The sequence below is a fragment of the Heterocephalus glaber genome, unplaced genomic scaffold (genome assembly GCF_053883595.1).
Source record: "Heterocephalus glaber isolate CG9 unplaced genomic scaffold, H.glaber_assembly_v1.0 deba00001509, whole genome shotgun sequence".
NCBI lineage: Eukaryota > Metazoa > Chordata > Mammalia > Rodentia > Bathyergidae > Heterocephalus > Heterocephalus glaber.
In genome coordinates this window covers 37,327,470-37,355,276 of record NW_028258325.1, presented here as the reverse complement: position 1 = coordinate 37,355,276, position 27,807 = coordinate 37,327,470, and the positions used below count along the sequence as shown (strand labels likewise).

Genomic DNA, 27,807 nt, shown 5'->3' with positions numbered 1-27,807 from the left:
TTCAAATTTACAGTGGCATCAATTTTGATATAAATAAATCTATTGTTTCCTGATAGTACCATAAAATTCATAGCCATTTCTCCATTTCCTAGCTTTAAATACAACATGCACACTGAAAACTACATAACTACAGCTAGCTTTATAAAAAAACTTATGAATAAGCTGTCAATTCCATGAACAACAAATATGGTTTGAAATTGTTTGAACTTGCTTTTCGGGGGTAAAGTGGCATTTAAGAAATACAGATATTCTTCTTTTAATGAACTACCTGTTTAATGACGGTTTGGACTTACAGACCCACCACTCGCTCAGACTTAAGACCTGTCTTTTTTTGGTACAGTTCTGTACACCTTGTTTATACAATGTCTTTTTCCGGTACAGTATACCTTGCTTATATAGTATTGTAATTTTTGCTGATTATGCTGTATAGAAAAGTACAGTAGTTTTATGTTGTTATACATTACAGTACTGCAAGTAAGAGTTATACAAATAAAAGCAAAGTCATAAAATTGGATATTCCTTTGACCATTTCTTTGTTACGAATATTGTAATGTACATACTGTATACAATTCCTTATTTAGCGACCAATCATTTAACAACCTAGCTGTAGTTCAGGAACTTGGTTGTTAAATGAGGAATGTGTGTAATACTACAGTGAATTTCAGAAGGCTCATGTTTTAGTCCTCGCACAATGACTGACTAAACCTGTGATCTTAGGAAGGTGATAAAATCTATGAGCTTTAGTTCATTTAAATCTAACACAGCAAAAATGTCTATGTCATAATAACATAAAATGGGTTTCTGGTAAGAATCAAATGAAGTAATAGTGAAAGAATGTTGTAAAACTACAAAAACATTATACAAAGCCAGGTGATCAAATACCACTTGGGCCAATTATCTGAGTATATTTATAGTATAATCAGTATTTATAGTATAATCAGTATTTTTCAAAAGAAAGATGTTTTTACCTTAATACAGTCATTACTTGGGATATCAAATACTTTTTCAATTTGTTTTTCAACCCTTTCAGGATCTGCATTCTTCAGATCTATCTTAAAAAAAGAAATCCACTGTGTTAGTATCACATGGCCTGATTTAAACAGTTAAACATAACAGGAAATCTGATAACAATCTGTCTTGCCTATGGGCAGTCTTGCTTCTCTTAAAACTAACCCCAATATTAAGAAATAGAATCTAATGTAAGGATTTTAAATTAAGACTCTTAACTTTGATAAAATGATATTTATAAACAGCTTAGGTTAGCACTGAAATGTTTTTCGGGTGGGCTTCATGATTTTTCTCTTAGATCATAAGCACCTTTTCTTTTCCTATGTATATTTAGTATGACAGACGTGTTCTGTCCACCTGCATCTATTTCATACAGAAATGGCCTTGCCTTCCCTTACGACATGTGTTTGACAGGTACTATCTTCTCAACTATGTACAAGGGTATAAGACTCAGACCTGTACCTCTGTTACACGCAGCTCACAGACACAAATCCCACCAGTACACTGAACAGCTGGAGTTTCCTCATATAAAAAAATAGTACACCTGATACTTAAACACTAAGTATAATTTTAGAAATTGAAATAATAGCATTGTTGTTATTATAATTACCTTGTTTATAACTGGAATTACTGACAGCTGTGCTTCAAAAGCAAGAAAGAAGTTTGCTACAGTTTGGGCTTGAATACCCTGAAAATATGAAGGCATAAAAGACTGAGATGATCATTCTACCATCTATCACAAAAAGCATTCCATGCACCTTCATCGTAATTCTCTAGTAACAAAATAAAACCAAACAGCATGTATCTACCTGCTGTAATTTGGATTTTGAATGTCCCCCTAAAGCCCATTATGTTAGGCTTGGTCCCCAGGGTCCTATTATTAGGAAATAAGACCTAGGGGAGGTCCTTAGGTCATTGAGGCTGTCTCAAGGGAACAGTGGAATCCTGGTCCTTTTGTCTTCCTCTCTTTTGCTTTCTGGTTGATGAGGTAAGTGGTTTCACCCCATCACACAGGGCTGCTACGATGAGCTGCCTTGCCACAGGTCCAAAGCAATAGGGCCAATTAGCCATGGACTAGAACCTTCAAAACAGAGACCAAATAAACTTTTTTATCTTCATAATTATTTCAAGGATTTTATTACAATGATGAAAAGCTGATTAACACTAGCCTTCCTACTTTCCTCTGTGGTTTTGTCTTGGGGGGGTCAAAATAAAGATCGCAGATGGTAAAGCAATAGCCAAACCAAGCAGGGTGAGCCAATGGACATTCTACTAGGCTTGCCATGGTGAATCTCATACAGAAGTAAAATAAAAACTATGGAACATACATTCCATGCATCTTAATAATTCCTTGTGATCATTCCTTTCAGTTCAGGAAACATTAGAAGTCTCTCTTGTGCCAGGAACGGTGTCAGGCATCAGAAACACAAAGATGAAACATGCAGCCACAAGGGCATCAAAGTCCACCACAAGACTCAGTCACGTGGTAAAGTTTGTAAAGCCTGGTACCATGTATGCAGGCACAGAATGACTTTCCTTGGTGGGTTCAAGAAATGCTCAATGAAATAACAAAAAAATCCCTGAGTCTTGAATGAAGAAGTTGTGAAAAACATTTATATCAAAAGCATATTTTCATACTGTGTAACATAGCTTTCTATAGCTATCTGCTGAATGTTTTCATATGTTTCATACTTATACCACAAAAGAACTTGGTAGTAGTACTGATATTTTTTACTAGGCATAGTACTTTCTAAATTATTGCCTTCAAATCAAAAAACATGACCTGAAAACACAAGATATTTAAGCTCTACTACAAACTGATATGCAACTCAGATTAAGAACAGCTAAAAGTGGTAGGGAAGGTTTTGGTAGCATGTACTGATAACAGAGCATTACACTTCTACAAAAAAATAGAACATCTTCAACAATCTCTCTGGTCAGGTTGAAAAATTTAAAAGAACTAATCAATCCATAGGATGCTTTAGTGTAATTACACTTCAAGTTTTAATAATGTTTTTATTTAAAAACAAAAATTTTATTCCCAAAATAAAACATTCTAATGAATACCTCTGGAAATAAACAGAAACATCACATTATATAATCTGAAAAATCCTACCTCATTTGCATCGACCACCAGTAAAACACCCTGGCAAGCAGAAAGTGACCTGGATACTTCATAACTAAAATCAACATGGCCCTAAGAAACAAAAATATTGGTACTTTTAAATGTTAGCTGTAATTTTTTAGGGAGGGATATTATAGCAAACTTTAACTAAAAAGTTAACTATAGACTTTTTATAGTACTTTGTAGCATGTTACACTAAAATCACCACAATCAGAAAACAAAAGGCAAGGAAGATGTAACTTACTGGTGTATCAATAAGATTTAAAAGGTACTCCTTTCCTTCAAAATTGTAAAAAAGAGATGCTGTCTGTGCTTTAACAGTGATTCCTCTTTCTCGTTCCACTTGCAGTTTATCAAGAACTTGCTTATTATTCTTTGTCTTATCAATTGTTCCTATAAATAGAAACACTGATATTTTTCTAGGCTTCACAAAAGAAAATACTACTTGTAAAATTAAAAACAAAACTTAAGAAAGCATGGTAAATTTCCAATTACTCACAGCAGTCAAGTATATAAAATGAAAATACCTGTTAGTTCTAACAGCCTGTCAGCTAAAGTACTTTTGCCATGATCCACATGTGCAATGATACTGAAATTTCTGATATCTTCAACAGCAAATCTAGATGTGTCTGGTTTTTCCTAGAAAGAGAAAAAACCACATTAAGGTGTATAATTTTGTATACTATAAAACAAATATACTAATTCAAAGAATATTCTTTTAATTTTTGAATGATTTCCTTTCTAGTATTGATATTTTACAGTTTATTTTTCTAACAGTAGAGAGAATGCCTAAGCTCGTAAGACAAAGAACACTTTACAAGAGCACTCATCAAATACATCAGTTCCATAGTCAAAGATGACTGACCATAGGGCTAAATAAAATGTCCTTACTTAATATGTCACAACTTACAAGGCCAATCAGGAATTCAATTTATTTTCATAGAACAGAAAACAACCCAGAACTCCTGAACATCTAAGAATCCTTATCGTGCAAACGCTCTTAAGGTAAAGGAGCTACAGAAAAGCTGAAAAAAATGAAATTCTCTGCTCCTATCACACACTGAATCACCAATCAGGTCTATTTAAAAATCTGAGTTCTGAATACTGCCTTCAAAGTTCCATTTAAAAACAATTTTGTGGCTCTCCTGAGAGAAAGAAAAAAGATTAACATCCAAAAAGGGCTTTTATCACTTAAAATTTGTAAGTATTTTAAAATCAAGTCCCTGGTTTTTAGTGCATACATAATGTAAAAAAAAAAAAATCACAAAGATATTCACCTAGAATATATTGGGCTTTTTTAAACTCTAAATATTCTATTTTTTATTCTAATCAGTTTCATACTCAGTAAACGTGAAATTATCATATGTATAAAATTCGCCTTTTCTTTTCATAACTGCTCCAGGGCAGATAAAAGCACAATTATATCTTAAAGAACTCTGCCAAAAAAAAACCCCATTTTTTCGCTTTTTTTTTTTTTTTTTTGGTCTATTCAAGTCAAAGGTTCATAGAACACCTTTTCGACAACTCTGAATCGACAAATGTATACAAATCGTTTTAAAACCTTTGGTATCTTTGAAAAGACTAAAGTGATTAATTATATAAAGCCTTGTTTTTCCATTAACTCAACTTGATTTCAATCACTTCAATTTTTACGCCTAAAATGTATCTCTTCACAGTTAGCAGACAGTGTAGTTTCTGGAGTTGTGAATCCCCACCTCCCCAGATCACGAGTATAAAAATTATACAGGCTTTTTTTCTAGCTGACGTACACCTGTAATCCCAGTATTCTGGGAGGCTAGGGCAGGAGACCACAAGTTCTAGCCCAATCTGGCCAATTTAGAGACTAGTGAGACCTGTCTTAAAATAAAAAAATTGGGGGATGTAGGGGTTGAAGTCAACAATCTCTTTACAGTACCAGTTAAAAGAAAATAACACGCAAGCGCAAGGACCCGAGTTTGATCCCCAGTACCAAAAAAAAAAAGAAGAAAATAACAAATGGAAGACATAACGACTTCCTGCATTCTAGGCATTGGACTGAAAAAACAAGTTTTATGGGAAACCTCTCAAATTGCCAATGAATGCAATGAATGCCAATGAATAGTTGGTATTGCATTCAACAAACGAAGAGGCAGTCAGAAAGGTCAAGTCACCTGCCCAAGTCATACAGCTAATAAACTGCAAGAAAACGGAGGTTACACTAGGAGCTTCCCAGGAAATTTCTTCAAGAATTAAATCTAGGAAGTTAAATTACTTGCCCAAGGTCACACTGGAGGAGCTGTGGAAGGATTAAAAAAGCAGAGTGGATCCCGCGCGCTCCAGGCTCTGCCACCTAGAAATAACTGGAAGCCGGGTCCGCACCCAATCTCAGGAAGCCCCGAAAGAGTGGACGGAGCACGCTGCGAAGTCCTGAAGGGGACGGAATCACAGGCTTAGAGGCGGTCACCTTGTGCCCTGCCGAGCTGCAGAGCCTGTCGCTAGCCCAGGACCCCGCAGCGTCCCCGTGGCTCGCAGCGGGCCGGAACCTGGGCAGCTGGGGTCGCGCGGGCCCTGTGGCACAGGAGAGGAGCACGCGTCTGTGCCAGCAGCTCCGGCCCGTGAGGGTCCACATGGCCCGGGCGCGGGAGCCGTCAAGAGAAGGTCTGGAGAGGCGACGAAGACATAGCTCTATGCTGCGCTTGTTCCTAAGCCCCCAGCGAAGTCGCGCAACGAAGAATCTGGATCGCTCTAGAGGCTAAATCAGGTTGCCTTACAGTTCCCACCCCACGACTCCCAGCAGAAAGCCGGAAACCGGCGCCTTCACTGACGTCAGCGCATCGCCGCGGTAGAGGGTGGGAGGTCACGTGAGTGGAGGGTTTTGATCTCTTCGAGTATGGTAGGCGTTGTGATGTCGCGAGCAGGTACCGTGGGTAAAGAGGACTCGGACTCGGATGGCAATTCACACACTTATCTTATATTATCCTAATTCATTTCAATACAGTTACCACACAATATTAAGTCTGCCAATTACCGCGTCCCTGTACCTGTACTGTGCAAGTCCTTAATGGGAGCGTGACGTTTCCTCCCGCAGGGTCCGAGGGTCCGATCCGTAGACGAAGGGCGTCGAGTCGGCGCTAGGCTATCCGCCTCTCCGCTTACCTCGCCCTCTGGTCTAGTCTGGTCAGCGGCGATGCTCCTCCCAACGGGATCAGGTGTGCAGATATCTCGGTCGGTAGTCACATCATCAGATTGACTGGTCGACTGGTCGGTGGGACGGATCGTCGACTTGCTTGGGGTCTTCAGCTCCTTTTATACTATTCTAGCTGGGCGTTCGGGGTATTGGTTCAGACTTATCACACTGTCCAGCTTGGGGCATACTCTGCCCAATTCGGGGTACGCCCTGTCCAGTTCGGGGGTACGCCCCGTCCATTCAGGCTCCACCCTTATCAGTTCCATACCACTTAAGGTTCTACTTTCATTACTTTCATATCTTATGGTTACACATCACTCTTATGATTGTATTATACTTAGGTTACAGCACTCTTAGAGTCACAGCACACTTTAGGGTTACAGCACACGTAGGGTTATACAATTCCATCTTGTTCCAAGGTATTCTCCACATGTGACAGGCTAGCGGAGATTCGCTTTTGCTTTGGCCTATTTTCTGGCTTCATGTGACCCATCAGTTCCCCATACTACCTCAGGAAATGCAAACCGGGTGACTTGCCTGAGAGCACGCTAGAGCCAGGAGCGCACCTGAAAAGCTGATTTCTGAGCCTGCAGTTTTACACACAAAGGGGAGGACTGCAGGAGCTGAGGTTTAGATTAGGGAGTAATGCTTTTACCACAACAGTGGGACTTAAGCTTCCTGTCTAGCTAGTAGCAGAATATAATGTAACTTTTAAAATTTAGAAATCGACATGTATTGCTCATGTTGCCAGTTATTGTACAAATATTAAAAGTACATCAGAAACAGACATACTGATTGTAACGGTGAATCCAGGAACATTTTGGAGGGAAAAAAAGCCTTTCCTGAATGCCAGTCTCCATGATCTGCAAGTTATTCTTTCATCAGATGCTTACCTCATGAAGCACAGAGCTCTGGAGAAGTAAGAATTAGGGGAAGGGAAAAGACACAGTTAATGAGACAAAGGAAGCATCGTGTCTCCCAGTATTTTCCTTGGATTTTTCTGGAGTATCCAGAGTTGGATTTGATGGAGGAGCATAGCAGCTGCGCTCGATTAACCATTCTGACTGAAATCCTATATATTGTTTCCAAAGTCTTTGAGCATTTTTTCATTTGGCAGATTTCTTGGAATCAAAAATTTTAGTTAACAGGCTCAATCTTTATGGAACTCTTATGACTTAAAGCAGTCCTTGTTATACAACTAATTCTAGTGCCATCTTTGTTAGAGAACATACTTTAAATACAACTGAGCATGATACTTTTAAGTCAATTTGTCCAGACTTTAAAGATTTGAATATGCCTCATTGATCCTCACTGTATCCAGCAAAGATAGATATAGCCGGTCACTGAAGTGCTAAGAAGAGATTTTTAAATAGTAACATACTGCAATAGAGAAGATGGTCCAGAGTGAACTAAACTCAACTTAGATTTGAACAGAGGCGACTACATTTTAAAGGGTAATGGTAAGGTAGGGAACAGAACAACTGGAATTGAATTATCTGGGAAGTGGAAATTTGCAAAAGGTTGGAGAGGTCAGTGGGAAACCCCTCTGCTTTGTTAAGTGCTGCCTATAGGAGTTGGTCTCCCACTCCCTGATAGGAGCTGGGAAACTGGGCCTCTGCTTCAGAAATTCTCTGGAAAAAACAGTAAATTCTTTAGGCACCCTTGAGCCTTCCTAGTCAGGAATTTAAGGGGCTATAGTAATCATCAACAGCTGAGCTGTTGAAAGCTGTCTTAGTGCTTTTTCAAGTATTTTTATTGTTGGGGGAAGGGGACAGGTGGATGAAATCATTGGTGCTGAGGTTCTCTAGATTTTAAAGGTTGAAATCTTGCTTGAGAAGAAGGCTCAGAGGAGGCTAGCACCACCATTATATACTGTATATATTATTTCTCTTTAACTTTTATATGTAAATGAGTTTCAAACAAAAACTGATTATCATTGAATGGAACAAGCGCAGTAACTTGCCATAAAAAACAACAGTGAGTGTAAATGTAATGAATAAAAAAAGTGTTCTGTCTTGATTTTGAAAAGGGATATTATTAAGCATTAGAGAAGAATTGAAAAATATTACTGCTGTGGGTAAAAAGGAACCCTTCTACATTGTTGGTGGGGATGTAGACCAGTACAACAACTCTGGAAATCAGTATGGAGATTCCTCAAAAAACTGAAACTAGAAATCAACCTAGCTATTCCCCTTGTAGATCTCTTCCCAGAAAAGTTAGAGACATCATATTATACTGGCACATGCATATATCTGTGTTTATAGCAGCACTACTTACAATAACTAAATCTTGGAAGTGACTTTCTATCAAAAGATGAATGGATAAAGAAAATGTGTTATATGCAAATGTGGTATATTGAGTACTATTCTGCCATAAAGAATAAATTTGAGTCATTTTTAGGAAAATGGATGCACTTGAGACCATAATGTTAAGTGATATAAGTCAGACACACGAGCTTAAATATTGCATGAAACCGAAACTATGAAGAGAAAAATACAAAATATATAATAGGAAACAGGGAAATCTTCAAAAAGGCAGAGGATCAAGAGAGAGGGGAGGAGAAGGGAAGGGGAAAGGAAATGAAAAAAAATTAAGATATGTTATGTATATGTACCAACTCCCCATGATGAATGTAATCATATACTGCAAATGTACCAACAGAAATATTGTCAGGTTTTTCTTGTAGACCTACTCACATATATTGAAATAAAGTTAAAAGAAGTTTCTTTGTATGATTCAGTGACCTTAATGCCATGTCCATTAGTCACCTAAACTTACTTGAAACTCTAGAGATATTAGCCCTACACTTTAGGAACACTGCAATATCATATGAGGCTAACATTATGAAAATTACATTCATCAGAAAAATCCTGACCACCACTGTGTCAAGTAATGTACTAGCTGTGGAAATGATGAAATTGAACAAAGTGTTTGAAATTGTATAATCAGTGTTTTGGTTTGGTATGGTTTAAGTGTGTTGCTCAAAGGTTCACATGCTGGAAACTTGGAAATATAAGGGCATCAAGGTGGAAAGGATTAATTTATTTCTCTCACTATTATGTTAGTTCTCATGAGTGCAGGCTATAAAAGAACAAATATGGCTCCTCCCTGATCTCTTGCTTCCTCTCATATTACTTCTGTTTTGTGACACTATCCACCAGGAGGTCCACATTAGAAATGGATGCTAGCACCTGTGCTCTTAGGCCTCAAGAACTGAGCTAAATAAACTTTTTGTTTATAAAATATTCAACTTCAACTATTATGGCAACACGAAATAAGTTAAGACAATAAATACATGAATACAAAAATCCACCTTTGAGTCCAGATTGTTAGAAAGCAAAGCTTATCTCTTGCAATATGTTTGGCTTCTTTTTTTTTTTTTTGGTACCAGGGATTGAACTCCGGTCCTTGAGCTTGTGGAGCAGGCGGCAGAACCACTGAGCTAAATCCCCAGCCCTCTTGCAATATGTTTAACTGCACAACCTGGGAAGGAAAGGGAGGTGGAGTCACTGAATCTTCAAAGGGGGTGTGGTGATGCTATTTCTATGCTTTGAAGGATAAGTAGTCTCCCCCCACAGCCCCCCCCCACTGAAAATATCCAGAGCCTCATCAAGCAGGGGGATAATCAACAGCATAATCACACTTTCTCTGTTCTCAGCACTATTCTCCACAATTTTTACACATGAATTCATTTAATCCTCACAGACTGTTCTGATATAGATGTCTTAGTTCTCTTGCACAGGAGAAAAATGTGATCTACCCATTTTACCTAACTGCTCAGAATCACAGTGATAAAACAGGGCTGAGAGCCCAAGCAGACTGAATCCAGAGCCTGCACCTTTCACTGCTCCTTCATCTCTGCTCTGCTGAGCAAAAGTACAGGTGAGTAAACACATAATGACACACAATAATAGTTGCAGAAGATTATGTCCAAAATTCAAGACAGATATTCTGAACGGCTGATATATATTGAAAACTCATAAATCACGAGCCATTTCCCCCTAAGAATAAGTGTATAATGTAGAGATATCATTCTTATATGACAAATTGATCCACAGCTATTACATTACATTAATGTTTTTAAGGATAGTGGAGTATATATTAGTTTGCTAGAGCTGCCATAACAAAATACCACAAATCGAGTGGTTTAGACAATACAGATTTATTTTGTCACAGTTCTAGAGGCTAGAAGTTCAACATCAAGGTGTCTACACAGTCAATCTCTTCTGAAACTTTTTACTTTGGTATGTAGGCTACTTTCTTGATTTCTTGCATGGTCTTCCATTTATAGATGTCTGTGTTCTAACTTCATTTTCTTACAAGGACACCAATTATATTTGATTTAGGCCCATGGTAATCCTCACACTTTAACATAATTGTCTTTTTAAAGATGCACATCTCCAAACACAGTCACATTCTCAGGTATTGGAGGCTCTAGCTTCAACATATGAGTCTTAGCAATAGAGGAACACAAATCAGCCAATAACAAAGGGAATGATAAATAAAAACATAAATAACTTTTACCACCTATAAATTCTGTTTCAAGATTACCAACATTGTGGATCATTTTTATCTCTAGCAATATCATCAATAAATGTTTTAAAATAAAATCACAATAGTCTTTAAAAGTATATGCACAATTTTATAGCATATTCATGCACTGTGTCTAATATTGCTGTTAGGTAGCCAATATAGTGTCATCTTTCTCTATAGTGTAAACTACATCCTAGAATTCATTTTTGTGGAACAGTTTTTAAACTGTGATTTAAAATTTTTTAAATTTTAAATGTAAATTGGGGCTTTATAACTACATTTTTATTGAGTTTATTGGTACATTTTAGGTAAACATTATGATCACATTCATCACTGGGAATTTATACCCGTACCTGATATATCTTGGTTCTTACTTTTTTCCCATTTCCCTGCCCTCCCTTCAACCCCTCCACCCCTTCCTATTTACAAAAGTTTCATTTCCATTTTTTCCTTCTTTTTTTTCATTTTTTCTCCCTACACCCTGTTCCCCTTCCCCTTTGAACATTTTCTTCCTGTTTCACAATATTTGTTATGCAGTTTGGTCCTTATTTACACTTTCAGTTTCTCACACTAGAGAAACAACTCAGTATTTACATATGTGTGTCCTATTTATTTCACTTGAAAGTATGGCCTCAAGGTGCATCCATTTAGCTATAAATAGTCTCTGGTTTATCTTTCCTTATAGCTGAGTAATATTCCATTTTATATTTTTAAAAAAACCCACATCTTCTTTATCCAATCACCAGTTGACAGACATTTGGGCTGTTTCCAAGATTTAGCTATTACAAACTGTGCCAATATAAACATGGATTCCCATATATTGCTGTGTTATGATGCTTTTAACTCTCTTGGGAAGATACCCAGCAGGGGAATAGCTGGCTCAAATGGGACCTCTAATCCTAGTTTTTTTAGGAATCTTCACCCTGATTTCCACAGTGGTTGCTCCAGCCTATATTCCCACCAAGAGTGCAGTTGGATTCCTTTTCCCTCACAGCCCCACCAACATTTTTTATTGGTTGATTTCTTGATAACGGCCATTCTTTCTGGAGTGAGATGGAATCTCAGCATTGTTTTCTTCTGCATCTCTCAAATGACTAGTGATGTTTAACATTTTTCATATGTTTATTTGCTGCTTCCACATCTCATCTGATAAATGTCTATTCATACATTTAAATTAGCCCTGAATAAAAGTACATGGAGAAGAAGAGAAACTTGGCATGAATTATATATGAAGAGAATAGTTAGACCTAGTTCCTGAAGGACCTTGAAAAGAGTCTTGGTAGCTAACATTTCACCATTATCCTGTGCAAAAGCCACTGTATGTGAGAAAATCGCAAATCAGGCTTTTTGGCTTACAAAGTTTACTATGATGATGTTGTATGCAATTTATTGAGAAGGAAAGATGATGAGAAAAAGAATAGTTTTCCATTTTGATCATGTCAAGAAGATACACCAAGTTCTATCTGAATCGGGTGGAAAATGAGAATGCGGGGGTGACTTATAGACATTTGAGTGACTTTTTAAAGTCAGAGGGTAGGAAATAAAATTATTGAAAAGAGAAAACTTAACATACTTTAGGGTACCTTTGTGAAATGGAAGAAACAGTTTCGACATATTGAAGAGAATATGGCTATGTTTACATTTTCTAGATGCTGTCCCTAAGCAACTATATTAGTCATGATTTCCCAGAGAAATAGATCACTTTCATATTCAATTCATTTTACACACCACTGACAGAATAAGCTTGCTAAAGCAAAAAGCTGATGTGTATTTTCTTGACTACTATGGCTTTCTGCACTTTTAAGTCTCTTCACAAGCTGTGTGTATATTTGTATTTATAAATATATACATATATGCACATATATGTAGAGAGGGATAGAAAGAGATGACTGCAAATGGAATCTTAAGTAATTGTCCCACACAGTTGTGAACAACAGCTAGTACAAAATCTTTTAGGCTAGGAGGACTGGGACTTGACATAAGAGTTGATATTGCATCCTCAGTGCAAAATTCACTAGAAATTCAAAATCTATAGTGAAATTCAAGCAGAATTTCTATGTTGTAGTCCTGAGGCAGAATTCTTCCATTTATCTTTTTTCTCTCACATTAACAAGGAGGAGAAACCAAGCCTCACCTTCAATACTGTGCTTAAAAATATTTTCAATTACGCAACCAAATTTTGTACTTAGAAATTTCTTCCAATTCACAAAATAGAATTGAGGCAAATGCTTTGTCACTTTTAGCATGGACTAGCTTTTCTTCAGCTTCCAGTAATACATTCTGTATTTCTGCTTTACATCTCCTCAGAAGCACCTTTACCTTTCATACTTCTAGAAACATTGTGTACATGACAACCCACATTATCTCAGTTGATAGAACATTTCTCTAAACCTTGCCTTCTGAGCCTCCAGCAGGCTCTTCTTTCACATCTATATTTCTACCAACCATCTCCTCAGTGAAATCTAGGCTGTTTCTATTATGTACCTCAAAACTCTTTCTTAGTCTTTATTTATGACTTAATTCTAAAGCGATTTTTACAAATATGGGTGTTTTTTACTATAGTATCTCACTTCCTGTTACTAAAACCTGTATTAGTTTGCTAGGGCCACCATAACAAAGTATCACAAACTGAGTGACTTAAACAGAAATGGATTGTTTTACAGATCTGGAGACTGAACTCTGAGGTGAAGTCATTAATGGGGTTATTTCTTTCTGAGGGTGGAGACGGACAGTCTTTTCCATTCCTGCCTACTAACTTCTTGTTGCTTTGTGGAAATTTTTAACATTCCTTGCTATATAGGAGCATCATGAGAATCTCTGTCTTTATCAGATGATATTCTCCCTGTGTCTCTTTAACACAGTCTTCCTTTTGTAGCTCTATATCCCCGTCTAAAATTTCCTCTTTTTCTAATATCAGAAATACTGGGTTAGGGCCCATCATAATAATCTCATTTTAACTTGATCACTCTTTAAAGATCCTGTTTCCATATAAATCACATTCTGAATTACTGGTGATTAAGACTTAAACATGTCATCTAGGGGAGACATAATTCAACCCATAAAGTTATTTAAGAGTTAGCCATTAGCCAGTCTGTATCAATATCCTTCTCTCCAAATCTTGATCCTGGTAAAGAACCTAGATAAACCTTATCTTCTTGAGATTAAAAAAAGAAACAAACTGAGAATCTGTATTATCATTCATAGTAATTTGTGAAAATTATCTTAAAATTAGCCTTAAATCCAGAGAATTATTTAACAGTAACTGCTTTTAAACTATTTATGTTCAAGAAAACACATTTAAAATCTACATAATCTGAATAAATTCCTGTGGTGGAGATTTTTCAAATGGTTACACTAATACCCCCATTATATTTGTTTTCTATAGCAATGAAACTATCACAAAAGAGAGTAATATAAACTTATTAGTTTGTAGTTATATGAAAGTATAGTTATAGAAAGTCCAGCCTGGCTCAGTTGAGTGCTCTCCTTAGTTTTCCACAAGGCTGAATTCAAAGATATAATCAGTCTGGGATGGATGGATTGATTGATTGATTGATTGTAACTTATGTAATATCTACTTCCAGTTTCATTCAGGTTTTGGCTGCTATAGATAAATACGGTTTGTATCCCTCAAAGGTCCATTGTGATTAAATGCTTGGTTCCTATGGTGGCCTTGTTGGTAAGAGTACTCCCCTTTGGGGAGTAGGGCCTCGTGGAAGGTCCTTAAGTCACTGGAGGTGTACCTTTGACTGTAGAACATCTCTCTCTCTCTCTCTCTCTCTCTCTCTCTCTCTCTCTCTCTCTATTCCTATGTAATCCTATGTGTCTACACACATACATTCTTTCCACTTCTTTCTCCTATGATGTCATGCAGCCTTCATCAAACAGAGCTAATATAGGTCTCATGCACTCCACAAATGTGAACTGAATAAGCCTTTTCACTTTATAAAGTTTGCTGCCTTAAGTATTTTGTTGTAATGAAAAACTAAAAGCCCAGAGAATTCCATTCATTTGGGCTTGAGATTCTCATTTCCTTTCTGGCAATCAGTTGGAAGCAGCTCTTATGTTCTAAAAGCTGTTAATACACCTTGGCACATAGTCCTCTCCATCTTCAAGGCAGCCATGGTACATCAAATCCTCTTTGTATTTCACATCTCTGACTTCTGCCACCAGTCAGAGAAAGCTCTGATTAGAGCACCTGGATCATCTATCTTCAAGTCAACGTATTAGTGATGTTAATTATATCCTTTCTGTTAATGGATCACGCACATGAACAATCAGATATATGCTGTTATGACCTCAATCCTCAGTCTCTGAGCTATCACAGATTTTGCCAAGCAGAGCAAGAAAGAGCACTGTCCATCCATATGGCCCAAATTATTGATGTCTGGGGAAAAATCTTACTTAAATTCAGTGAGTTTTGAGACATCTTCTTATTTTGCAATGGATATCTAGAATTTAAGTACATATATTTCTTTTAGTCTGAGAAAGCTGTACTTATTCATTATTAATCATTCCACAAATATTTTCTGGATGTTTACTGTATGACAGACATTGTGTTAAGCCATGAAAATAAAAAAGAAATAGATGTGGTTGTGATATTGACACAATTCACAATCAGAAGAAAGACATTGTATAAAAGATAACAATAGTACAATGTTGTAATTGCTATGATAAAAATACAGATAAAGCATTACAAAAAGACATAGAAAAGTACAGAAGACCAACTTGAAGCTGCACCAAGCAGGCTTTATATATTATTGATTTGACTTATGAATTTGGCTATTGATTAAAATTATGAGTCATTCCAAGACCCAAGTATGAATTGCTAATTGACCCTTCAGCTGGTATATGGAGACAGACTTCCTTATGCCAACGGTCACAATTGAGGTCTCAATGATTGATGAGGTTGTGATGTCTCTAGCAGTAAGAAAACACTACAGCTGAGAAATTATGACTCTGTGCAGCCATTCTCCAAGATCAAACATTAGCTAAAGACAGTGCAGTTGGCTTGTTTGCTCTGGCCTGCAAAATAGCACAGGTGGCTTGCTAACTGTGACCTGGCCTTGACAAGAATACATAGTTACTCCCTTTTACAGCCTGGCTTATTAGTGCATTAGTTCTCCTATTCCTTAAATCTGCCTTTGTACTCCTTGCTATGTTGTATAATTATGAATACTGACTAATCCAGAGTCTGTGGTATTAGCCAGAACAGAGCTAAGATCAATTCCTGGCATACCCAAGTAATAAACTATCATTTGTTCTTTATTCTTTATTCCTTGTTCTTTGTATATTATTCTTTCATCCCCTGCTGTACCCTCATTCAGGTGACTGGGCATCCCCTGGTAACTGGTCAGGCTATCACCCCAATAGAGAAGCATCTGCAGTCAAGGTGATGGTATGAAGAAAGCTTTCACATGGCAGGTGACAATAATCCTTATTCATACATGCTGATAAAAGACTTATGTGCCAGGTGTCTTCTAAACAAACTTTATCTTTCTTTTTAGTCATCAAAATAGTACTGTCCCTATGTACAGATGGAAAAAACTGAAACTTGGACAAGTTAAATAAATTTCCCAAGTTAATACAGACAGTATGTTGAAAATAGCATTTTCACACCACTCTGACAGATTTCATTGAGCACTATTAGGTCCCCACCTTGGATGTTAAAGGATGAGTCAGGGTAGCTAAACTGAGATAGAAATGGTGGTGGTATTCCAGATGGAAGATCCTACATGAATAAATGTATGACATATGCAAGATAGAGCAGGCACTTTTAAGTTGTAGGGATTTAGTTTTGCAAGATATGGATAAAGAAAAATTAGGAAGTGGAACATGGAAAAGAGCTTGGATTTTATGTTGCTGGTGACTGTAGTCACTGCAAAGTTAGAGAGGTATTAATTAGGGACTAATGGTAAATTTATGTTTCATATAGGTAATTTGGAAAGCTGCTTGGAGCCAGGGAATAAATTAGCTTTATAACATAAATGACGACAGTCTACATGAAAACAGTGATGGTGTGGCTGGAGAAGAAATGAATTTGACTGAAAGGTAAAACTAGATGGTCTTAAAAGGTAAATGAATGTCATATAAACAGTTATCCAAAGTACAATTGCAAATACAAAATGCAAAAAGAGACTTTCCTATTGTAAATGTAACTCTGATTTCCATTCACTACAGTTATCAACTATTAGCTAAAAAATTAGCACTAGAAAGAAGTAGAAATTTTTTCTTTGGTTTTTTATTATTGACACTCCTGTGGTAATCAAACGAAGACCAATTCAACTATTTTCTACTTTGTGATATATTATTCTAAAACCAAAAATCTCAAAAACAAAGCTTATTTTTCACAAATCCTTCAGTGCCTCTTACTGTGTTAGGCATTTAGTAATAACTGAAAATGATGTTTTTATGGCATCTTTCCTTTGCTATTTGAGGAGTACAAAAACCTGTTCAATGCTCCATTGTAAAATCTTTGACCTGCAGAAATGAAGCACTATCCATGTACCAAATTACATCATCCACTAGTGGCCACGTTATATTTTCATCCATCAGGTAACTTTACTAAACTCAAGACAATGCCTGTGCTTTGGCTAGTCATATATTTGGGAGCATACATCCTCACTAGTACATTTTTCAAAGCTATATTTTCTTCAGAAAGCTATGTCACACAACATCTATATTTCATTTAGAAACAATACTTCATTAAGATTTCTGATAGATTTTCTATGAAAATATAAATAATTTAATATTGATATTAATGTTTATTTGGTCCTGAGTGAATGATTACTGGAGTGGTCCCAAAAGCATCCAAGGGAGTGCCCCAAACCATCATGAGAGGAGGGCCAGTTAGGAATGAAGAGAAAGAAGGACTATTCCTTGGGTTATCAGTCCAAATCATTTACTAGATGAACTTATTTGCAGAGTGTGTGGCCTAACTTCAGGCAGACAGCAAGAGGAAGGAATGTTCTACCTACACTTGTTCCCAGTGAGGGATTCAGGGGATGGAGTTTATATGAGGGTTTAAGAAATTTAGCTCAGAGCCAGAGCAAATTCTGTTAGTGCTATAACTTAAACACCTCAATCAGTACCTAGAAATGTTCAAAACTTGATTTCAGGTCTACAGGAGAAATTATGCAGCTGGCAATGTCACAAAATAATTCACACACGGTATTTTTCTGTCAGTGCAAGAGCAAAAGCATGGGAACATAGGAGATGCTCCAATATGTAATTTTTATTCAGTAATCCCTTGGCTATACTTTCCCCCATATTTAGTTTATTTTCATATTGATGTCCTTAAAAATCAGTGTTGCAGTCAATTAAAACTTGGTCTTTTTTTTTGTTTTTTGCAAAAACAGGGAGAAAGCAGAAGTTATATAGTCAATAGAAATGAACCAGAGATGTAGATTTGAATCTACTACTAGTACTACTCAAATTTCAAAGGAAGACCTGGGAGATCATGGAAAGTACCCTTGACTGTGTAAAACTGTGTAAAGCAGACTGTGACTGTGTAAAGCAGAAAGTGCAGTGGAGACTCTAGTGGGTTGGAGCTGGCAAGAATGTGGAATGTCTGCCATGGAAAACCTCTGGCAGCAGCACAGGCAGCCCAAATGAGAGGTTATGTGGCTGTAACTGGCAAGGCCATAGGTTTGAGGCTGCCCAAGTCCTCTGTAACTCACATTACATCACTATGTACCCTGATGCCAGATATGAAGCTTTAAGAATTAATGTTCACCTTATATTTTTATTCCCTTTTTTTATATGCCTTTTGGAATAGGAATGTTTACCTTTTGCCATTGCACCTTAGGAAAAAGTAGCTTTCTATTTTTATAAGAATTCACAGCTAGGAGTTTGCCTTGAGTCTCAGAGGAGAGTTTGACTTGGACTTTAGAGCAGTTGTGGAACTTTTGGGGAATTAGGGTGTATCTGGTTGTTTGCAAAATAGTTATAACATGGTAGGTGGACACATGAACTTGCTAATTTCCTTAATTGGAGATTATCTGTCATTTAGGGAGATATGTTTAAGTGTCAAGTGGTCAAGGGGTGGATTGTGATGGTTAAGCTTAATTTTCAACTTGATTGGCTTGGGAGCCACATAGGGGAGTAGTAAAGGATACTTTTGAGTGTGTCTGGGTAGATCATGGAGACATGACTGAGTTCATATCTGCTGCTTGGCTCCTTTCTCTCTGCCACTGTTGTCTGACTGCTTCCTGGCCACTATGAACTAAGCAGTTTTGCTCCACCACACATTTCAGCCGTATTGTTTCTGCCTTGAGTCAGCTGCTTTGAGTCCTCTGAAGTACTGATCTAACTTAAACCTCTCATTCCTTAAGTCACAGATGTCCCAGTGACAGAAAGCTGACCAATACAGACATCATCTAAAGTTTGGAAATCAGAGCAAAAACATTGATCTCTTGAAGCTCTAAATCTATCTGTAAGAGATGAGATCAAGAATATCAAAAACTTCTTCAAGGAGAAAGGATGTACAGAATAGCCCACCAGATGATACAACTTAAGAAACAGTGTTGATATAACTGGAGAAAAATATGTATCCATCAGAATGAAAATAAATCAGAAACAAAGAACATTAAAGAGGCAAAACTGATGATGCCTTTACATGGGTCAGAGTAGTGAGCACCGTGAACCAAAAACTTGCTTTGTTGCTTAGGAACTTAAAAACTTAAAAACTATGTCTCCAACTCTGATTCTACTTTACTGAGTAATATTTATCCAAGTGGATTTTTCTGTAACACTATTGGACAAATACACCCTTTTAGGTTTGAGGTGTGAAGCCTAATAATTTTCACCCTAATTGTCTCCTCCCTTGTGAGAAAGATCCAAGATTGGCAAATTATACTGCTTTCTGTTATTTCTAAGGAGATTATATTAAGGTACATGTGCACTTTTTACTGATGACTACAAATACATTTTGCAACAAATGGAACATGTAATATTTACAGATTTTTTGGATGAATTCTTATTGTTTACAAATTATACCAACTTCTACTCAAACAAAAGAAATTTCTAATGAATTTACTTCCTCCCAACTTGAGGTTCTTATGGATCAATTTATACTCGACTTCATGACTAATACTGCTTTCCAAGATAGACCTTGTGCTAATTTAGGTCACCCTCGTCACTGATGGTGTAACATTAATTTTCCGAAAATTCTGTTTTAACTGAGATGGTTTGATTTTATGCCCATAACATACTCAAAAGCACTGCTAAGTATACAGTCTTCCATATATCTAAGTCTTACATGATTTTACAGTCACTTCCTTGGGCTTATCCCTTAAGTCTGTATTTTAATGGTATGGTGGCAGCCTGAGTTTTATCTTTGTGCTGAAGCTATTTCTTACTTTGAGAATGTTTTGCTGAAAACAGGCTAGGATTGGCATACAATTTTATTTTCAAACCAAGCAAGTCCTGTCTATTTTAAATTTCCTCTAACTTCTCTAAATTCCAAATCTTAATAGCTCCCATGTTGATTAATTTCTCTCTTTGTGTTTTCTCATAGGTTGCTACAAGAAGCTAGTTAATATTTTTTTGTATATTGCTTGAAAAGTTCTCATTTCTTATTTTCATGTTTACTTGTCAACAGAATTGCTTAACCTTTCTTGCTATCAGAAATGTTATTTCTTTACTATAAAATAAGAGATGAGTGCCCAAAAAATGTTTTATCTCTAACCACAATCTCTGTATAAGACATAACATTTAAAAATATTGCCACACCAATTATCACCAGTTTCTTTTGGTAAAATAGATTTCTAATACAGATTTATGTTAGAGTTCACTGAAAACATTATGTGCTGGGTAACTATGAGTAATGGACACAAGAGTAAATACAAACACCTGCTATTGATCCCATTTTATTTTTTAATTTTTATTTATTTATTTATTTTGGTACCAGGGATCGAACTCGGGTCCTTGTGTTTGCGCAGCAGGCAGCAAAACCACTGAGCTAAATCCCCAGCCCCTATTGATCTCATTTTATTTCCATCTGGAAACATAATAACACGAGGTCACATTTATGGAGTATTTACTACTTACCAGCCAATGTGTTAATGGCTCTTTTTGAAAAATCCTAGACAATGCTCACATTTTATACACTAGTTTAATTATACACGCACATCTATATTTAAAATTAAATGTATAAGTGTGATTGAAAAATATGGTGAATGTTTAATTTTAAAAATATTTAGCATAGTAAAAGGCACATTCCCATTAATCCCCTAAAATACTTCCCCTAAACTCAAACACACTTATCCCATTGTTCTTGACACTTTCTGAAGCAGTTCTGGCAATATTCTTTTATGTCTTTGGTTGCATTGCCATGGTTGCTTTGATGTCCTGAATTGATTCAAAATGTTTACCTTTTATAGTCATTTTTACTTGGAGAATATCCAGAAGTCACCTATTACCAGATCTGATGAATAAGGTGGGTGAGGATAACTGTAATGTTTTTACAAGCTCTGCTTTCCCTTTAGGTGACATTCAACAACAGCATAATTCATATTTTTTTATCATACCTCACAGAGACAACCCTGAAAGAGGACTTCCAGAACTTCTTCAGGTGGGAAAAAGGATGGAGTAGGTGTGTATGAAGCTAGAGGGAGTATTTTGAGGAGGAATAGTGGCAGTGTGTCTTTTACTGTAATAATTTTTTAAAATTTTGAACATTTACTGTATTCTTTGATTTTAACTCATATGTATTGACTAACAATGTAGGCATACTATAAAAATATTAAAATAAAATTAAGTGAATGATATAAAGATAAAATAGTACCTAAGAAGTAGGTAAGTTTTATTCTTTTCTGCAGGTAACAGAACTGAGGGTCTATATAGCTACCGGTAGATAACTTGTATTTTCTCAAAGGTTGCTACAAGAAATTACTTGACATTTTTTTGTATTTTTCCTTAAGAACTTTTATTTTTTATTTTTATTTATTTTTTATTTTTGTTTCTGTAGAGGATTTCTGATTTTATGGAGGATTCATATAATTACTAGGGAAGGCTTCCTATGAAAATTATTTTTTTCTAAATATATACAAACTTGACTTGTAATTATATTACTTTAAATGACCCTTATAATAATATGATTTCTAAGAATGTTCTACTCAATTACCACTCATATCAACTTTAATAATTTTGGGTGCAAATTGTGTTTTTGCTAATATTTAGTTATTGCAAAATTAAAATTTAATAGACTAATAAGTCTGCTTGATACCATTTTTTTTAATCAAAATCAAACTAGGAGCTAACAAGAAGTGGCCAATTTAAAAGTCATTGATGGCAGTATTAATGAAACAAAATCCTGTAATCTCCTTTTCATAGGACATACTGAACTTTTAAAAACTCATCCATTGAAATAAAACTTTGTGTCCACTTTCATTTGACTATGGAATATCTTGTGCTGAAGCTTCAGGCTTATAAAATGGAGGGAATCTGGTCTTTAAAGAATAGAAGAAATCATATGTGTTACTAGCAAAAAGAGAATATAGAGAATCCTGAACTAAAACACATGAAAAAATAATGGAAAGTAGAATGCATGTATTGCAGTGTAGTAATTAATAGGTGAGATGTAGTAAATGGACATTAAATTGTAATACACATTGCTAAAATAATGTTATTGCTTGATTAAAAACTGTTAGCCATACATTTCTCTATTGAGATAAACAGTGATAACATTATTTTTTTTGGTCCATTGGCAGCTCTATTCAGACAAAAAATATTTTGCCGAGTTCCTATAATCATCGTTAAGAATTTCCAGAAATTCATAATACCTGACTTGGACAACCATAAATAGTATTTTTGGAGGTGCTCAATAATGAACAGAAACTGAGCTTAGTGAGGAAGCTGAAGTTCAGATTACATTTGGTCACATACTAGGTGTGACTTTGGACAAGTCATTTAGCCTATCTGAACCTCCTTTTATATATCAGAAGATTACATTGATGAATGTCATAATTTTATGCAACATTTATATCTGTAAATAACATTTTATATATTAGATTTTAAGATTGCAGACCCAATAATGGTGATCATCTGTCTAACCATCTTTTCATTTAACACAAATATGTATTAATAATTGTCAGGTACAGGATAAATTGTTCCAGAATCAGCTGTTGAGGAGCTCATATTCTCTTCAAAACAGAGAAAGATACTAAGAAATTGTGCATGGAAATCATTTTTCCTGATCTCGACTACTAATTGCAGCTAGCAATCCCAAAAAGATCTCCTGTTTGGCAAATCAATGCGCCATTAAAAGTATACTTTTAACAGTCTCTATGTAAGCTCTATTACCTGCTACAAATTTGTTGTTTAGTAAGTGGTATTTCAATTTCTGGGATAATTACAAATTGATGTCTAAGTAAGAAAACATGATGGCTTCAATCAAGCTGATTGCAACAGAAATGCAGAGAATTAGGGAGAGATATATTTTAGTGTTATAGTTTAGACCTACAATATCCCCCCAAAGTCTCATGTATTCAGATATGTGGGTTTTGGAGTGATTGGATCATGGGGGTGCTATACTCATCAGTGGATTAATCCATTGATGAGTTCTTGGCTGGATGAAGGGTGCTATTAGGAGCTGGGGCCTAGTTGGAGGTAGATCACTGCATGTATGACCTGGAAGGGTGTATCAACCTCTTCGGTTCCCCTCTTCTCAATCTGCTTCCTGACAAGCATGATCTAAGCAAGTTTCCTCTACCAGCCCCTCCCATCGTGCTATTTCTGCCTTGGCACCAGCCTGCCACGGACTGAACTCACTAAAAAACTGTGAGCCAAATCAAACCTTTCCTCCTTTAAGTTGTGGGTTATAGGGTATTTTGTCCCAGCAATGGAAATGTGACTAATACATTCAGAAATACAATTGAGATAATTTATTGCAGAATTAGATGATTTCTGATTTGTGTGAGTAGATGCTTTTTGATGACATTTCTTGAAATGGAAAAGAGAAAGAGGGGGAAATAGATAAAGAATTCAGTTTGGATTATGTTATTTGAAATCTGTTAAATAGTTTGGAGCTGAAAAGAAAAGGCAAGGCTTCATTGTAAGCTTTGGGAATGATATATGTGTAGAGGTATATAAAGCTAGTGAGATGGATGAGATCAACTTGGGAGAGAAAAGAGAGAGAAAGGAAGAAAGGATGGAAGGAAGGTAAGAGGGAGAAGAGAAAAGAAAGTGAATAAAAGGAAATAGTGAGTAGAACATAATACTTTTCTATAAATTGAAAATCTATTCATGTTCATTATTTGATCATTGAGAACCAACAACTGTTTAAATAAACTAATTTAACTGGTGACACTGACTGAATATAATGTTGATTTTAGCTTTATTCTTCAACATACAATATAACATTTAGATGATCTGTTCATGGAAAAAATTAAGTGCAGTTTTCTTCATATGTGTTGTTAAATTATGAGTACCTTTAAAGTATTCTGGAATGTGTATTGATGGTCCATTAATGCACTTCTCAGGAAACTGAAGTCACTTGGTCTTCAATGTTTCATGACTTATAGTTCACTTGAGGTTTAGAATAATTTCATTTTTATATCTTATTTTTGGTTTATATATTTTTACAACTCATTTAATCAAGCCAATTTTTCATGAAGGAAACTATATTGAAAAATGCACACTCACAAAAAGTTTAAAATTTATTTAGATGAATAAGATTAATAATATTACCTTTGATAGGGTTTTCAGTGACTTTATATATTAAAATTTGTGTATTGGGAAAAAAAGAATGAGTCCTGAGTATTTGCTGTTACAGGTAGGAACCTATGTTCCCACATAAATAAGTTTGATACTAATTGTCCTGATTTGATTAATACACAGTGCTTTAATCTGTCAAAATATCACAACAAACCCTTTTAATATGTACAGTTGATACATATTAATAACAATGAAATAAACTAAGAATTTTGAAAGAAGGAATAGAAAGGATGATCAAAATTTGGCTGCTATACAACAATTTGGCCATTTCTCATAAAATTATACATTTAAAAAGAAATGTTGGCCAGAATTCTAGAGATCATCATAATTGCTTTTCTTCCACCTGATAGAAATTGTATGCTATTATTTCTTCTTTCCGTGTTTTCTACATTTGTTTAGTCCCTTCTGTTTCCATGAGCCCTTCCTCAGTTCATGTAACTCATCCTCATTTTCCTGGTCTGAATCATCCTCTTACTGACACACCTGATCCTATCTTGACCTCTTTGGTTTGCTCTTTCCGTTCCTACCATGACTTCTGTACAAGCTCTCCTATTTCCATTGCAACACTACTCCAAGCCACCGGCCTAACATTCCTGTATTATTGTAACAGCCTCCTCCCATCCAGTCTTCCTTATGGATTCCTGCATAAATTGATCATATCATGCTATTGCTTAAAATGCTTCAATGGCATCTCATTTCAATTATAATAATATATAGATTCCATATCATGATCAACAATATCCTGTGTCATCTTGCCTTTGCTTACTCCTCTGACTCATCTTCAGTTTTTCCATGCTGAAAACCACTACCTACACTGACTTTCTGTTTAAACCACAAGTCACCAAATTCCTTATATCAATGCCTTCATTTGAAATACACTTCAAGTAATCTTTCAAGTGACTTCTAGTTTATCAACCAGATCTCTATCCAAATGAGCCTCTTGAGAGATCTTCTCTGAGTACTCAAATCCTATTCCCTTCTCACTCTCCAGTGTGTGTGTGTGTGTGCATGCACGTGCAGTATTTGGGATTGAACCTACGGCCTTTGTACTGAACTACATCACCAGCCCTTTTAAAATTTTGAGACAGTGTGTCACTGAATCACTAAGTTGCCAAAGCTGGTCTCAGATTTATAATCCTCCTGCCTTAGCTACCCAGAGCACTAAGATTGGAGGAGTGCGCTACTATGCTGGGCTCTCAATCTGCATCTTAATATCACATTCAACTTGGATGATTCTTAAAATCACCTTGGATAATAATGTAATTAGACTCAATCTGCTAGGCTTCAAATATCAGTTTTACTGGCTAGCTGTTGACTTTTGGCAACTTATTTAATCTCTATTTCTTTTTCTGTACAATAGGATAATAAGACTTAATAAGGGTTTTATAAAAATTAAATGTCTTAAACCTGAGGTTTGTAAAACAATGCCCAGCTAGCCACTGTTATTAGTTGTAGATGTAGTTTAACAATATTAAAATATGTCTGGGCCGGGGATTTAGCTCAGTGGTTCCACCGTCTGCCCCACAAGCACAAGGACCCGAGTTCAATCCCCGGTACTAAAATAAAATAAAATAAAATATAAAATAAAATATGTCTGCAAATGTAGGTCTGTTTGGTTTGTCCATTTCTGGAAGCAAGCATCAAGAACACTGCCTTGTATTCAATAGCATGTCCTCAATACATTTGTGACCCACTGTTACTTGAGTGGTGACCTAGAAAGGGCAGCTCTGATTAAAAAAAAATCAAATTTCAAATGTTTTAAGCAGTGTGGGAAGAAGTACTTTGATATTTTACCTTTGCCAAATGCCAAATAATCTGCTTTTGAACAGAAAATTCCAGCTACTGGGAATTTGGATATGTGGAAATTTTCAAGTTAACTAGAAATCAGCATTAAGCAGGGGCACTGGATGTCCAGCCATAAGTTTGATGTTAGGTACAAAAAGACCAGACCCTGATAAAATTTGGAATATTAGTCAGGATACCTGAGTCAGAACCACAGAATTTTCCTGGCAGTGAGAGTGATGTAGACAGAGGCAACTCAGGTAGCTTCCTGGTTGGGGATAAGTTAGAAAGCTTCCAATTCTTAGTTTAAAAGTAGAGTTGGACTAAAAATGAGACAGAACTTGCCCAGCATGCCCATCTGTCTTGACTGCTGCCGCAAAAGTAACAAGCAGGAAAACAATCAGAGGCAGATGCTAAATATTCTTCCTAAAGGTTGTTCATATAAATTAGATGCCTAAGATTTGGTAAAACTGGTAATACCCCATGTAACCATTAAATTGGATTATCTGCTTGATTGGCTCAAGACCTGCCTAAGGGATTAATAAATCACACTTCTGGATATGTCTGGATGGATCACAAAGGTATGATGCTGACTAATATGTGTGGCCCCTGGCTTTTTCCTTTTTCTGTTTTCTAGCTGCCATGAAATGAGCAGCTTTGCTTCACCATACCTTTCTGGCAGGATGTTCTGCTTTGAAGCCAGCTGAACATGGACTGAAATCTCTGAAATCGTGATTGAAATTCCACCTTTCCTTCTTTAAGGTGTGGGAGTCAGGCATTTTGTAGAGTACTACTATTGGGAAAGAGGACCAACACTCCATTTTCATTTTGGTGCTAAGGTCTTCATATTAAGATCATATACCTTATATTGATTTTTTACTGCATATTTTTAGGAAGTATTGTCTGTGTTGAACACTACAGAAGTGGAAAGAATATTGAGCCTCTTACTTTCTGCTGCTTGCCTTAAATAAATGATCTTATTTCAAAGTTTAATGAACATATAAAGAAGGAAACTGAAACTGAATCTGCTTTTTTCCACGTCAAATTTATGTGTGTGCACTGTTCATTGTGTTGTAAACTATGAAAAGTGTTATAAGATACTGTATTTGGCTTTTAGTAAGCTTTTTTTTTTTTAGCTGTAGCATCTGTTCAGAGTGTCAGTGTACAAATTTAGAAAACTATAAATATAAACACCTCGTCATCTTTTCACAAACTGATTTGTTTTATATTTCTGAAATAAAGCTACACTAGTTGGAGGACCTTTCCGTGTGAAATATATAGAGGTATGTATCAGATTTATCTGATTATTCTGAAAGACTTGATATTTAAATAAAATATGAAGCTAGGTTATGTAAGAATTCTAATACCATTATTCATATTACATAAAACTTTTCATGTTATGAAAACTTAGGGTATTCTCCAGTGAAATTGTTTTCTATGTTTTATAATAACATTTTTATGGACTGAGAAAGTTATA

The 27,807-nt window shown here is 36.0% G+C and overlaps 2 protein-coding genes across 15 annotated transcripts in view; one reads left to right on the top strand and one right to left on the bottom strand.

Annotated features, from left to right (window-relative positions):
* Window positions 1-27,807, bottom strand: part of Guf1 (GTP binding elongation factor GUF1) — an 88,149-nt gene that overhangs the window by 29,365 nt on the left and 30,977 nt on the right. For 8 of the 11 annotated variants that reach the window (XR_015441348.1, XM_004849779.3, XM_087187546.1 and 5 more), the window contains exons 1-6: window positions 5,577-5,931; window positions 3,661-3,772; window positions 3,378-3,526; window positions 3,125-3,205; window positions 1,619-1,696; window positions 969-1,052 (exon numbers count right to left, since the gene is read on the bottom strand). Coding sequence is in view for 9 of the 11 variants with exons in the window: in XM_004849779.3 (XP_004849836.1) it covers window positions 969-1,052; window positions 1,619-1,696; window positions 3,125-3,205; window positions 3,378-3,526; window positions 3,661-3,772; window positions 5,577-5,741 (669 nt within the window). In the remaining 2 variants the exon portion in view is untranslated. Of the gene's footprint in view, window positions 1-968; window positions 1,053-1,618; window positions 1,697-3,124; window positions 3,206-3,377; window positions 3,527-3,660; window positions 3,773-5,388; window positions 5,938-27,807 lie in introns of those variants that run through there. The other 3 variants (XM_087187549.1, XM_087187548.1, XM_087187551.1) reach the window with 2 other exon arrangements.
* Yipf7 (Yip1 domain family member 7) overlaps window positions 16,759-27,807 on the top strand; it is a 38,852-nt gene continuing 27,803 nt past the window's right edge. The window contains exons 1-4 of one of the 4 annotated variants that reach the window (XM_087187542.1): window positions 16,759-16,883; window positions 21,215-21,270; window positions 21,369-21,405; window positions 27,573-27,613. The gene's annotated coding sequence lies outside the window, so the exon portion shown is untranslated. Of the gene's footprint in view, window positions 16,884-21,214; window positions 21,271-21,368; window positions 21,427-27,412; window positions 27,614-27,807 lie in introns of those variants that run through there. The other 3 variants (XM_087187541.1, XM_087187543.1, XM_087187544.1) reach the window with 3 other exon arrangements.